General features: G+C 48.2%; 1 protein-coding gene across 2 annotated transcripts in view; it reads left to right on the top strand.

Moving 5' to 3' along the window:
* Window positions 1-2: 2 nt before the first annotated feature.
* LOC137421928 (frizzled-3-like) overlaps window positions 3-13,881 on the top strand; it is a 47,052-nt gene continuing 33,173 nt past the window's right edge. The window contains exons 1-2 of one of the 2 annotated variants that reach the window (XM_068108517.2): window positions 3-219; window positions 679-1,294. In XM_068108517.2, coding sequence (XP_067964618.2) covers window positions 1,109-1,294 — 186 coding nt within the window. In that variant the 5' untranslated portion in view covers window positions 3-219; window positions 679-1,108. Of the gene's footprint in view, window positions 220-463; window positions 1,295-13,881 lie in introns of those variants that run through there. The other variant, XM_068108518.2, reaches the window with a different exon arrangement.

Here is a 13,881-nt window from a genome sequence, read left to right as displayed (position 1 = left end):
GCTGAAGAAGAAGAAGCAACAAGGCGCTGAAGGCAAAGACAGTTCGCGCTCTCCTGTCCGTCTCTCGTTCCCGTTGTGTCTGCCATTGTTAAACCGTATGTCCGAGCCTCATTTCGTCGCGCTCTTAGTCTGTCTGTACCGCTCATGTCCGAACCTCGACGTCGCACTGGACCGTCCGAAGAGCCGATAAGAAAGACCCGTTGAATGTTGATCGATCAGGTATCGACGTGTAGATCTCTCTCTCTTTCCGTTTCCTTTCTTTGTTTATTTGAACTCGCTTTTTAACCACGTGTCATCATTATTTTTATCCTCCATCCTCTTACTCACCTTTTTATCGACCTTATGTCTGTGTGTTTTCATGTTTATCCAATTACACGTCTCTGATGGACGGCTGCCGGTTGTTGATTTAAGCTTTTTCACCCCACGTGACCTGCACCGCGCTTTTCTCGAATACTATTAATTTGTCTCCTTCTCTTATTACGTTGAAAAGATCAAATGAATGCCCGACATGCAAGGTGGGGTTGAGGTGAAGGTGATTGTCCACATATTGTCACTGTGTACAACCCTCCAAGTCATAATGGATGGTACAATGTGCCTCGTTATTTACTAAATGTCCCCTGTAGTATGTGAGAGACATATATGTCGGTCTAATAAATGCCTTTCTGTCCTTTCTCACAGGACAATGTGCCGAGGTGCTCACCTGTGTTATACAAGTGAAAGTAGGAAGAGATGGACCTCCTGAAGATCTTTCTGACTTTTTTTTGGAAAAGAACAGCACGTGATGAACTAATAGATACAAATGTGGGTAAAAAGACAGATCTCTCCAAAAAAAACATTGCAATAATTTCCCGAGGGGCCACTGTTCAGGTATGGACAGGTGTGCAGCCATAACATGGCGTGACACCGAGAAAAGGATCTCTTTAGCATTTATAAAGAGCGTAACAAAAGACCATTAGAGACGATGCCTTGGTTAACCTAATGGCCCAGGAAGCCATGAAGAACCCACCGACAGGCCTCCGTGGCTCAGCAAGTCACCGCACACAGCTCGGATGACGGACCTGTCACTTGCAGGTTGAAACGCTCGTTTTGTGGATCTGATTCGTCGACGATGGCACCGCAGTGGTTGCTCCTCGCCTGCTTCGTGTCCATTGCCGGCACGGCTTTCGCTGCTCATAATTTGTTCACGTGTGAGCCGGTGCGGCTACGCATGTGCCAAGACCTGTCCTACAACATGACCTTCATGCCAAACGTGCTGGGACACTACGACCAGGAGACTGCCGCCCGCGCCATGGAGGTAAAGCTGTCATATTACCAGTATCTTTCAGCTTTGACGATGCAGTTGCACATGTTTAGCCAACAGAGGGGAAACCTTATAGCACTTTGTTTTAGATGAGCGCTACGTCATCTCGCCCTTCTGAACAGTGGACTGAGACCATCATAGATTGCATTTTGTCTGCAATGCGGGCACAAGCCTGGTGTTGGCTTAGCGGTTAGGGTGCCGGCTTGGGATCCTAGGATCCTGGGTTTGAATCCCGGTCGATCGCTCAATTAACGCCAGGGGGGTTGACTCAGCCTGTCATCCTTTGGCAAATTGAGTACCAGCTCACTGGTAATTCCCTGTGTGGCGCAAAAGGCGACTAACAGGGTTGGCGGCAGGAAGGGCATCCGGCCGCAAAGCATCGCTACAAGAAGTGGACCACGGTGCCCGAAAAAGGCCAACCCCCGCTTTGCAGGGAAAATGGCCTCTAAAGGTGGTTCTACAATTCGGGCACTACAGGTTTTGCCACAATGGGGTTTCAGACAAAGGCCAAATAGCTCCGTGGTTTGTATATTGTAAACACCAAGCTAAGATTGTATACGATTATCACTGATTGTGAAATGCATTTTGGGTATCGATACAATGCACTAAATGTCGAGTTCATACACCGAGTTCTCGGCGCGTCGGGAGACATTGCGACAGTACACTCCTGCGTTGGTCACCCAATGCAACAATCAATTTTGATATATATTACTGAAAGTTGGTACTATAACACTGAAGCAAATTACTTTAATTATTTAATTTATGTGAAGAACGTGTTGGAAGGTTTAAACTTGACATTGCAATTCTTCTTTTTTTGTATGCAGCACAAGGCTGCAGGGTAGCATCATTGGCTGAGGATGCAACAGTGCCCTTTGCTGGTTAGGGGAGGAATTTGGCCAAGGTGCCGGCGAAGGACACCGTGGGATCTGTAACGTCCACCAATGAATGCTGGCAGGCGAGATGGCCAGTTTAACGTCCATCCGAGGGACGGCACTCACACATTGATGAATAACCCTGCCTGTGAAACACTGTGATGACAGTTTGTAGCTGGGTCAGGATTCAAACCTAGGCTAGATTTTTTTTTTTGTTTTTTTTTGTACACAAGTTCTAGGCTCGTGAAAGAGCTAAAATTAATCGCACAGAAAGACAAACCGACACATAAAACATATAACATGGGGAGCGGCAGGAGATTCCAATGATTCTGAAAGCTTTGGTTTCAACAGCGTGAAGCCGAGCTAGGTGTGAGGCAGGAGCACCGGCCCAGAGGGGAGAGCAGTACTCCATTGAGTTGCGGATGAAAGCCTTGTATGTGGTGAGGAGCTCAGGTGTGCCGAGGAAGGACTTCGCACGACGGAGGATGCCCAGTCGGCGACTGGCTTTGGAGGTCAGCTTGGAAATGTGGTTTTCCCAAGAAAGATTATGGCAGATAGTGAGACCCAAAAGCTTAAGTGACAGAACTTCTTGGAGAGGATTGTTGAGAAAGTGGATGGGAGGGTTGTCTAGTCGATCTTTTCGGAGAGACATCGTAAGAGTGTGAGATTTGTCAGGATTGAAAGACATGTTCCACTTGTTTGACCAGTCTGTGATTTTGTCCAGCTTAGGGATGAGTGTGTGTACCTCTTTGCCACCCTGTCAGCCCGATCTTCCTTCATGAGAAGTTGAAAAACCTCTTTTGTTTAACATGCTTATAGGCACTGGTTGACTGCTGACACTGACAGATGTGCATTTGTATTGACATTAACACCTGAGGGTTATTTACATAAACGACTTCAAAAAGATAATATATTTTTCCTACTCTGGATATGATACTGTTGCGAATATGGAATTTGGCCTCCATATCCGCTTGTAAATATTCCCCTATTTTCTCCAATACTCCCCAACTTTCCCCGATCCCCCATTCCCTAGTCCCATTGCATGTAAATAACAATCAGTAGAGCCGACCTTCCCCTTATTCCCCCATTAAATGTCGTGCCCAGGTCCACCGCACCACACGTAGACAACTTTCGGACATCTTCCTAGTTATTCTTATTCTATGTCAGTTAAGGCCTCGTCTCCATTAATTATGACTCTTCGTTGCACCAGAATGTGATTATATGGCATCAGTAGTGAGTTTAGGACCTTTCCCATACCTCCTTCCATCTTCTTCCCCAACAATTACAACAACAACAGAGGAGATGGCGGCGGAGCGGGGGAGGATGCGTCCTCACACCGGCTCGATTAGCGCCATAGACCATGCGCTCCACGGGGTTACCACGAAGGGGCTCCTTGTCAGCTCCTCGTCAAGGGCGGAGCCTGGTAAACCCCCCGCACGCACCCAATGAGAAGCAACGTGCCGATTCCACGAGGCGGAGCTAACGAGCCGAGGGCGTGTCACTCCCCGCCGGATATACGCGGCCCCGCGCCGGATGTGACGTCAGATGCGCCCCCAGCTGGAGAAAGAACGTTGCCTGCGATCGCGGAGAGGAAGAGAACCCGCCTGTGAAAGAACGTTACCTCCGAGCGCTGAAACCTCCCGCATCTCTGGACCGGACCGGGTCGATTCTAACCTTTGAGCACAGGTGCACCTGGAGCCATCGACAACCGCTTTCCTGCCATCAACCCCCGTGTGAGTCAGCTTTGTCCCGTTTATCTGTCGTCTGTTGGGAATAATATAAGATTGTGTCTAAGTGCCTGTCTTCCTATGATGCACCTCTCGTCCCTGTAATCTAACCTTTCCGTACGAATATAATCTCCTCCGGAGGTCTTGAGAATTGAAACATTGGTGTCGTATTGTGTTATTGTAATCCAGCCGGGTGTCTTCTTTTCCTTATTGAGCCAGCATCGCGCGACTAGTCAACGTTCGGGCACAATCGGGTAACTTGTGCAGACGTGGTCATACCATAAAACCGCTCGGTAAATAACATCCAAGCCACGTCTGTAACAATTGGTAGTCAGGAGGTGGGATTCGAACCTGGGACTAAATTTATTTAGCCCAAATTTTGGACACCAATTGTGTTAGTACAGTAACAATTGGTGTCGAGGAGTGGAATTCGAACCCGGGACTAAATTAGTTAGGCCCAAATTTTGGGAGGGAAAATCGAGCCGGAGCGCGTACGGCGCTCGACCGAATCGATTCGGAGCGCGGTCCCGCGGTTACTGCGCTCGACGAAATTATAACGAAAAAAAAAAAAAATTTGGATTTGTTTTACGAAACTCGAATTTTGCAAGTCGCGCTATGGCGGATCAAGACGGCTGGGGTCCGGTAGGGGAGAGTGAAGCAGGGTCGGTCCAGGACCAAATTGAGGGACATGAGGGACATGAGGAGAGCGAAACAGCGGGGGTAGCAGACGCGCGAAATGGCGCCTCGCACATAGCTACGGCGGCCGCACCCGCTGCACAAGTGGGAGGGATGGCCCAGATGCAGGTCCTCATGGAGCAATTTATGGCGCAAATGCAGGCGTCCCTCAAACTGCAGAGTAACCAATTGGGGAACCGGATGGATGCTCAGAGTGAGCAAATGAGGGTTAATAGTGAGCGATTGGAGGGCCAAATGGGGGTAATGGGAAACCAAATGGGGGTAATGAGGGACGAAGCGAGGGGTACCAGTGAGAAGTTAGACAATAATTTTGAGGGGTTAGACAACGGGATAAAAGAAGTGAAAAATGGGTTAATGGGGGTAGAAAATAGAATGGCTGCCCAGGAGAATCAGATAGAGGGAGTGAAAAATGGGTTAGAGGGGTTAGAAAACAGTATGGAAGGCAAATTGAGGGACATGAGGGACCAAGCGGAAAGGGAAGTTAAACAAATGGAGCAGCAGATAGAGGGGGTCAGAATGGGGGTAGAAACCAAACTGGATGCTCACAGGGAGGAAATGGAGCAGATGAGGGTGGCATCTGGGCAGGAGATGCAAGTGATGGGAGAGGAGATCAGAGGAGGAGTGAGTGAGGAGGTCGGAGGAGTGCGCGAGGAGGTGAGGCACTGTAAGGAGCACATGGAGAAGGAGGTGAGAAAGGGGACTGTAAAGTTACAAGGGGGCATAGAGGACCTGACGCAAGAGGTGGAGCAGCTGACGGTGGGACAGACGGAGTTAGTGGAGCAGGTTCAAAGGAACACTGCGGTATTAGGAGGGTTAAAAGCGACACAAAACGACATAAAAAACGACTTGATAGCGACAAAGAGGGAATGTCAGATGGTACGTGAGGGACTGACAACGAAAATGGACAAGGTGGTAGAGGTAATGGAGGTTAAAGAGCGGGAGGTGCGGGAGCACATAGAAAAAAATAAAGTGGAGTTAGAGGAAGAACTTAAAGGGGCGCACGAAGAGATGAAGGAGATGAAGCACAAATTAGAAGAAGTGGAAGAAGGGGTGAGCGAAATTAAGAAGCGACGGAGAGAGGATAACAAAGAGATAAAGGAGGAAGTAAAAGAATTGGTCCAAAGTCTGTGTTTGGATCGTGATGATGTGCTCATTAACCGGATGAGGGATTCGCAGGTGATGGAGGAGAAGCGAAGAGGAAGAGGACCCGGTGTAAGTGGTGACCAATATGGTCGTGCGTATGATGCGCCAGGGGATTTAAGAAGCTTGGGGATTGGTTTGGATCCGGGTGTTCGTGAAAGGCCGTTGGTGAGGTGTGTGACAGGTCTGGTGTGCGAAAGAGGAGGTGTGCGAGAAAGTCCGACTCTGGGGTGTGTGAGGAAAAAGTGTGTGCCAAGGAGTGAGGGTGCTGGCGAGAGTGAGTCGGTCGTAGCGCGTGTGCGAGGGGGCACATGGAAGCGCGGGGTGGTGAGTGTTACAGAGGGTGTGACGGGAGAGTGTGCGCAAGAGTGTGCGCGAGAAAGGTGTGTGACGGACAGGTGCATGGGGAAAGAGTGCGCTGTCAGAAGTAAGGAAGAGTGTCCACCTGTGGTGAGTGTTACAGAGGGTGTAATGGGAGAGTGTGCGCGAGAAAGGTGTGTGACGGACAGGTGCATGAGGAAAGAGTGCGCTGTCAGAAGTAAGGAAGAGTGTCCACCTGTGGTGAGTGTTACAGAGGGTGTAATGGGAGAGTGTGCGCGAGAAAGGTGTGTGACGGACAGGTGCATGAGGAAAGAGTGCGCTGTCAGAAGTAAGGAAGAGTGTCCACCTGTGGTGAGTGTTACAGAGGGTGTAATGGGAGAGTGTGCGTGAGAAAGGTGTGTGACGGACAGGTGCATGAGGAAAGAGTGCGCTGTCAGAAGTAAGGAAGAGTGTCCACCTGTGGTGAGTGTTACAGAGGGTGTAATGGGAGAGTGTGCGCGAGAAAGGTGTGTGACGGACAGGTGCATGAGGAAAGAGTGCGCTGTCAAGAGTAAGGATGAGTGCGTTGTCAAGAGTGGTGGTGAGAGTATTGAGAGTGACAAGGAGAGTGAGTTAGTTGTGACAGGTGAGCGAGGATGTACACCTGGGATGGAAGGATGCACACCTGGAATGGTAGAGCGTGAGTGGGAATGCACGCTGGAATTAGTGGTGAGGCACGTGGTTGGGTGTGCGAATGAGAGCACACCTGTGATTGTCACAGAGGAGGTGACTGAGGAGGGGGCGCGAAGAGGTGTTTTGGTGAGGTGTGCGACCAACGAATGTGTGCCAAAGTGTTCGGTGGTCAGGTGTGTGACCAAGGCTGTGAGTGGAATGGGTGTACCTGGGTGTGTAAGGAAAGGTACGAGGAGCATGGGCACGGCTGGATGTGTGAGCAAGGAACGGGCTGCGGGGTGTAAGCGTCCAGGTGAAGCATCGACGTTAGATGGGGTAGAGTTGAGAACGACTTATAGCCGAATCGGGCCCTCGGTGCGTGCTGGGCCTCGCTTTGAACGGCCGCGTCCGTGCTCCACTAGGCGGAGCGGGCGGCCCGATAGAAAGGGTCGTCATGGCGACCACGTTTTGTTGAGACGTGCCGGCAGGTCGAGATCGGGACATTGGATGGTTCCACGCCGAGGTGATGCGTGGGATCTCGGCCCGGGTAAGCCCCCGTCCCTGCACCGAGTGCCGGACGCATCCAGCCGCTGGCACAAAACAACCAGCATCCACTGCTTGGCTTTACGAAGCCGGGCTTTGGACAGGGATTGGCGCACCAAGAGGTATTAGTGAGTAGACTGGGTGATGAGGTTAGTGTATTAGACCCAAAATTAGAGAAAAACAAAATTTGATGATTGGCAAAGGATTGGCAGTGATGATTGGTAATGGTACAGTGATTGGCAGGTGATTGGCAAATTTTTAATTTGTTGAAATTTGATGTGCAAAATTGGTAGTGAGAGACCCCCGATGTGGTGGGATGGCAAATCCACCATCCTTCCCATGTGGTGGGGCAAAGGAGCAATAGCTTATGGGGTGTATGGCAGTGAAAACTAGCCCGGGTGGGTTAGGATATTGTGTGTAGGGATCTAGAAGATGACATTAGGTAACGTTAAGATTAGTTAGTGACTGATACCTGTAGTGGGGACGCAGGTAGATTAGTGTGGATGATAATGACGTGGGAGCGCAATAGTTTAAAGGGACGACTGGGAAGCGCAAGTTTCAGAAGGGAGTAGTTAGCTGAGATGATGCCGTGTGTGTGAGGATGGAACAGGTGTGATTGCACAGGTGTGCAATTGGACAGGTGTGTGGAGCAGTGTATGAGTAGTGAGTGTGTGGATCAGCGCGAATGCGCTTGGGGAGAGAAGGGTGCAGGTGGCACCAGGTGTGAGAGCACAGGTGTGCAAGTACAGGTGTGTGGAGAGAGTTGGAGTAAGTGGTACGGAGTGGTGTGCATGGTGCGAAGGTGTGGATGGGGGAAGAGTGGACCCCTCTCACGAGTACCCGGGGCGGGTAGTGTAAGTGTTAGGTAGAGGGTACAGGTAAATTGTGGTTGGATATTGGCATTTGTGGTGCGGTGGCAGAATGGTGTTGTGGATGGGTGCATTAGTGTTGTGGAAATGGCTGGGCGTGTAGCCTGTTAGTGCGTGTGTGAAGAATCAGCTCTTCGTTTGCAAAAGAAGTCCACAAATAGCCTGAAAAATGACGCAGTTTATTAAAAACCAACTTATACAGATCCGGAGGAGGCCAAGACATCTATAGCAAGAGCCAGTCTCATGCCACGTCAAGCCTTCCTGAAAACGCATTGATTCTCATTCACTTATATACGAATACGATTATCAGAAAATCTCCGAGAGAACGAAGCGACTGGCGAGAGTCCCTCCCACCGTTATCATTCGGGGGAGTCAGCCCTTCCTTATCATTTGGACCAATTGTTTCTCTGGGCTCCGAGAAAACAGAAATATAACTCACAAAGAGGAGAGTGTATGCTTAGCCAAACAAACCCATATATTTTATGGGTTTGTGTACATGAGTAATCCAAAGCATGTTTATACAGAGTCATGCGTTGCTGAGATTAAAACAAAATATATATGGTTAACGATCATGTCATTCTACTAGCATTACGCAAAAACAAGCGCATGTGGGCGTGGTTTTACGACCAGCCTCGAAAAAAGCACACGTATACAATTTGTTCAGCATGACCTCAGCGAGCCTTTTCTCATCCAAAACTAAAACGAAGCAAAAACCCTTTATTAACTTTATGAAATAGCATTTTTAAACATCATATAAATCATAACACATTAGCACCCAACGTCTATAACTGAACTTTAGGCAATAACAAATCTACTACTTGACATTCCTTCCTCTTGTCTCGTCGAGACAAAGTATCTTAAGAGACAACGTGCCACATCGGGTTTTATTGAAAAATAATTGTGTAATGCGGGTATTGAAAAAATAATTGTGTAATGCGGGTATCTCCCAAGGGCATATCGTGCGCCCAAAGCGCCTCGCCCGTGCATTTGGCGAACGTGTCGTGTGGTGCGTGCTCGGAGCCTGAGGGCTCAGAACATGAAAGTCCATTAACGTTTCGGATCCACAACGAAGGTGTCTGGTCCAGATGAGGTTCTGCTCCGCCAGAGGGCCCATCACCTCCCCTGCGGAACTTGCTCCCACCCTTTGCAGACCCAGTCCTTGCAGATCTTCGAGGTTAATCAACGATCATGCCCATGAGGTCCCTCACGTGCTGCTGTTCTGGGGAATACATAATATTGTCAGTATCTTGTGTCTCAATTTCCTGGTCAGGGTACAGAGCGTAAAAATCCGATTCACTTGAAGCATTTGAACTTAATACATATGAAGCAAAGAGAGGAACTTCCTTTATGTCAAAGTCTCCCTTGGGCGCCTGGTCGGCTTGCGGGTCTAGGATATCCACGTCGGGTCCCTCGACCGCCAGACCCAGTGTCGCAATCAGATCCATAGTTGGGTCAGAAGGGGGCGTGCAGCTGTCAGCTTGTAATACATAAGCAGCGTTAGCCAGTACACGCAAGGGGTTTATAGCACAAGTATCACAGTCATCACATACACCGTTACAGGCAGCAGCCAGTTCCCACATGGGATCCACACAAGTATCACAGTCATTACAAAATTCAATGCAATTTTCTGGAGCGCCGGTCGCAACTGCCTTGTTGAAGGACCCGTTCAGGTCGACGGCCTCTGTGGTCAGAGCCATAGTTGTTGTCGGCGGCTTCTTCACTTTCCATCCTGTAAAATACTTTCTCATACAGAGGAGGACTAGAGATTTCATTAGTGCCCCCCAAATTACTACCCCGATTATCACAGCCAGTGCGGTCAATAACCACTTCACTATGGTGCCCGTCCATCCCTGGAACCAGTCAGTGAGCCAGCTAAATGTATAAGAATTTTCACGCGCGATCCGATCGATCGTCAGGGCGTGGCTAGTTTCCCTTAGTCTCACTATTGCGGCTGACACTCCTTCAGATGGATCGGGTATGTAAGTGCAACATTTTCCCTCTATAATTCCGCATACCCCTCCTTTCTCTGCCAGGAGCATGTCCAAAGCCACCCGATTCTGCATCACCATTGTACGCATGTGAATTACCGTGTCCAATAGTATGTCATGAGCCGTAGCGGTGTCGTTTGCCACCTTTTCTAGGGCCAAAGCCAATTTGTCTATCCGGAAACTATCCATGACTGTGCCCGCTCCTGGGAAGAAGAAACCAAACACCTTTTCCCATAGACTCCCGTGTAGTTTAGTGGTTCCATCTTCGTTCATGACTGACCTCTTATAACGCCTGTCCAAGGACTTTGGGTCTAGCTCATCCAGTATCTCAACGTCAGGAAGGACTGAACCCAGATAACATGTGCCCCCCCAATTATTTGGTAAATAGGGGTAAGCCTTGTCGCCGCATATAAACATTGTCCCATGGGGTGGGACCAGGTGGGTGGATAAGCACTGGAGTCCCTTTACCACCCCATTAATCCTACTAACCCCCCTAGAGAATGTTATAGCCGTTATGTTGTGGTTGTGTTTATCTTGCAGTACTATTCGTAATGTAATCCCCGAGCTCCCTTGTCCCAGCTTCCCGGGGAGAGTGTAGGCGCATTCTGATTCTCCCATACGCAAGTGGCCGGAACCCTGGAGGCAGACCCTCCCTTTCTGTGGTTTGACCCAGACGGGGGCAGGCCTCTCGGCCACATGGGCAATCATTGACGGGCGATAATTAAATTGTCGATTGCAACTCTTGCCGTTGTCAACCCCTTCTCTTTCCAGCGTGGTGACTAAACATGGGGAATCGATAGGTTGTGAGCAGAGGTCATTGAGGGACAGAGGTAGCACTATCATGTGTATTCCTGTGGTGCCTGCTTGGGGAAAGTGCATGCACGACCAGCAGTGTGTCCTATTTTGAATTGTTGCCACCTCCCTGGCCACTTTCCAATATGTGTTTTCCCCCCTCTTTGGGGCCTTATCCTGGGGTTGTGGCGTGAGTATGTATTCGATGCATGGTATGTAGTTCCTTTCGCCACCGGCCGCGCCAGGGGTCCAGACGCTGCACCGGACCTGCATAGTCATGCCTTTCTCTAGGCGCGTGCGTGTTTGTAGCTTAAAATCAGGGGTTCCCCATTGGTATCCTGGTTGGGCCAAGGTCTTAATGCTAGCTTGCCCGTCTTCCCGGAACTCTCGTTGCTTTTGTAGTACCATGCCAACGCGTCCAGGCCCTGCCGACAGTGCTAGCCAATTTATGTTCACCCAATTTGTGTGCAGGGCTTTCTGTTCGAAACATGGTAGTGATACTCTTTGTCCCCATGTTACGGTGAGGTGTCGGGTTTCGTTTTCGCATCTATTGGAATCGGAGTTTCCCCTAGCTGCTGTCGCCATCAATAGTATTGTACCTATGATTAGGCCCATCCTTACTGTGGTTTCTGTGGTGTAGTGTCTGGTGCTTGTATGGCCAACTTACAGTGCGTGGCGTGGATCCACGAGGTCTTGCCCTCGCAAAAGACTGCCGTTGGTGTAGTCAGCAACGCCTGGACTGGTCCCTTCCACCTTGGTTCCAAGGCGTTCTTGCAGGTGAAGTGCTCCACGAACACCTGGTCTTTTTCCTCTGGTGGAACACCTGGTCCACAAGTCTCCTGGGAACGCCTGGTCCACAGGTCTCCAATTCATAGATTCAATTCATTCAATTCATAGTTTCATAGAACACCTTTTCTCCAATTTCCTAATCCACTTTTTTTCAAGTGGATCCAATTTTATCCAATATTCAATTTTTAAATTCAATCCCATTTAATCCAGTCCAATTCAAATTAAATTCAATCCTTCTCTCAGCATCCCATTACCTGTTTCCAACATCAATAAAAATAAAATTATAAAATTAATAAAAAATCAATCATCTCAACTCTCAAATCGAATCAAAAAATAAAAATAAACGAAAATTACTTCAGCGAGAGTTTCAACTAGAATTAACACAAACAAACCACCATTAACCTCCATTAACACAAACAACCACCATTAACCTCCATTAATACAAACAAACCACCATTAACCTCCATGAACCTCCCCCTATTATTTATTTATTTTCACGAATAAACAAATAATAGAAATAACCTGGTCTACTTCCAATTTCAATTCTGGTCAGTTCTGGTGTCTGGTCACACACAATGTTTTCCTCACCCACTGTGATTCGCTCACAATAGATTCTCACTGTTATGTCTGAAATTAAGCTACCCTACTGGGTATTCGTGAAGGGGGTCCATCTTTCCCAACCCCTTCCTTCACACCAGCCACTTCACGTTGTCCACCATACTCACTGAATTGTCATCAATTCTGAAATTCGTCTCATGAAAACACATCCCAGAGTCTAGTGTAACAGCCAGACAAACACATAGACATGCTGAAGACCCCAGGGTACCCATCAAACTAGCTTGTCCCCAGATCAACAACACAGCGAAACATGTAATTTTACTAAAATAATCACTTACTCATAACTAGCTGGATAACTAGCATAACTAGCTCAACACCTGGAACTCATAACTAATACTCATACCACTAATTACTCATAATAACTCATAATTACTTCTGTAATTACTCATGCCAATACTTACTCAAAATAATGTAATATCCCAATCTTCACCCTTTATGCAAATCGAAGCACCCCGGACAACCCACAACCAATATCAACCACTGTAGCCGCCTTCCCCTCCAGGCAGCCACACGCAGCCACATACATCTCCATCCACGTCACACAAGACAACAGCCAACGAGTGTGTCCACCACACAGAAACCTTTGGCAATGCAACAACCGAACTCCCAGACAACCAACAACAAAACCCAATCCATCTCCATGGCTCATCAAGCAGTTCCAACTTAATCCAGCTTCACATACCGATTTCCCCAAAAACTCGTGAAACTTCACCCCCATTCTGGAAAAACCCTGGACTAAACCCTGACACCCTAAATAACTTCAGACCCATCTCCAATCTACCCTTTCTGTCAAAAGTTTTGGAACGTGCTGTGGCCACTCAACTCAAACATCACCACTCTGCCAATAACCTGTATGAAACATCCCAATCCGGATTCTGCTCCAGCCACAGTACTGAAACTGCTCTCCTCAAAATCACCAGCGACCTTTTCTCTCCTCTGATGCTGGCAACCTCAACATTTTCATCCTCCTCACCTCAACGCCTCCTTTGACATCATCAATCACGCCATCCTCCTCACCCTGTTTAGACCAGCTTGTGCCTATTAAACCCAAATTAGTTCACCCCCAAGCCTACAAGGACCACCTACAGCACTGCAAAGATGTCCTCTACTCCACCTACTACCCTCAAATTATCCACTCTGGCTCCGGAATCCCAAAAGCACTCTTCTCTACAATAAACAAACTAAATAAACAAACTTTACAACGTGAACAAACTCCTCAGCGCCCTGGATACCGCCACCTGTCATTCAGAGTAGACAACAGCATCTCCTTTCTGGCTTTCAGCATCTCCTTTCTCCTTTCTGGCATCCAAATGAAATTCTGGCTTCAAATCAACTTCCTCGAACTTAACTATGATAAATCTAAATTAATCTTCGTTTGCCCACAACCACTCACCAAATTCACCCATAACTTTGCCCCCCAAAAAACAAGTCACATTCTTTGTATATTGCCAACATTGTTCATCGTTTAAGTATCATCCAGAACTAAATTTTTATAAACCATCAACTTGTAGATGCATTTATTTATATCCCATTAACCCAAGAACTCTCAATTGCTTGGTTATATTTTAGTAATGT

This window comes from Myxine glutinosa, chromosome 2, assembly GCF_964187855.1.
Source record: "Myxine glutinosa chromosome 2, kmMyxGlut1.1, whole genome shotgun sequence".
In the NCBI taxonomy this organism is placed as follows: domain Eukaryota; kingdom Metazoa; phylum Chordata; class Myxini; order Myxiniformes; family Myxinidae; genus Myxine; species Myxine glutinosa.
This window is presented reverse-complemented; position numbering and strand designations above follow the sequence as displayed.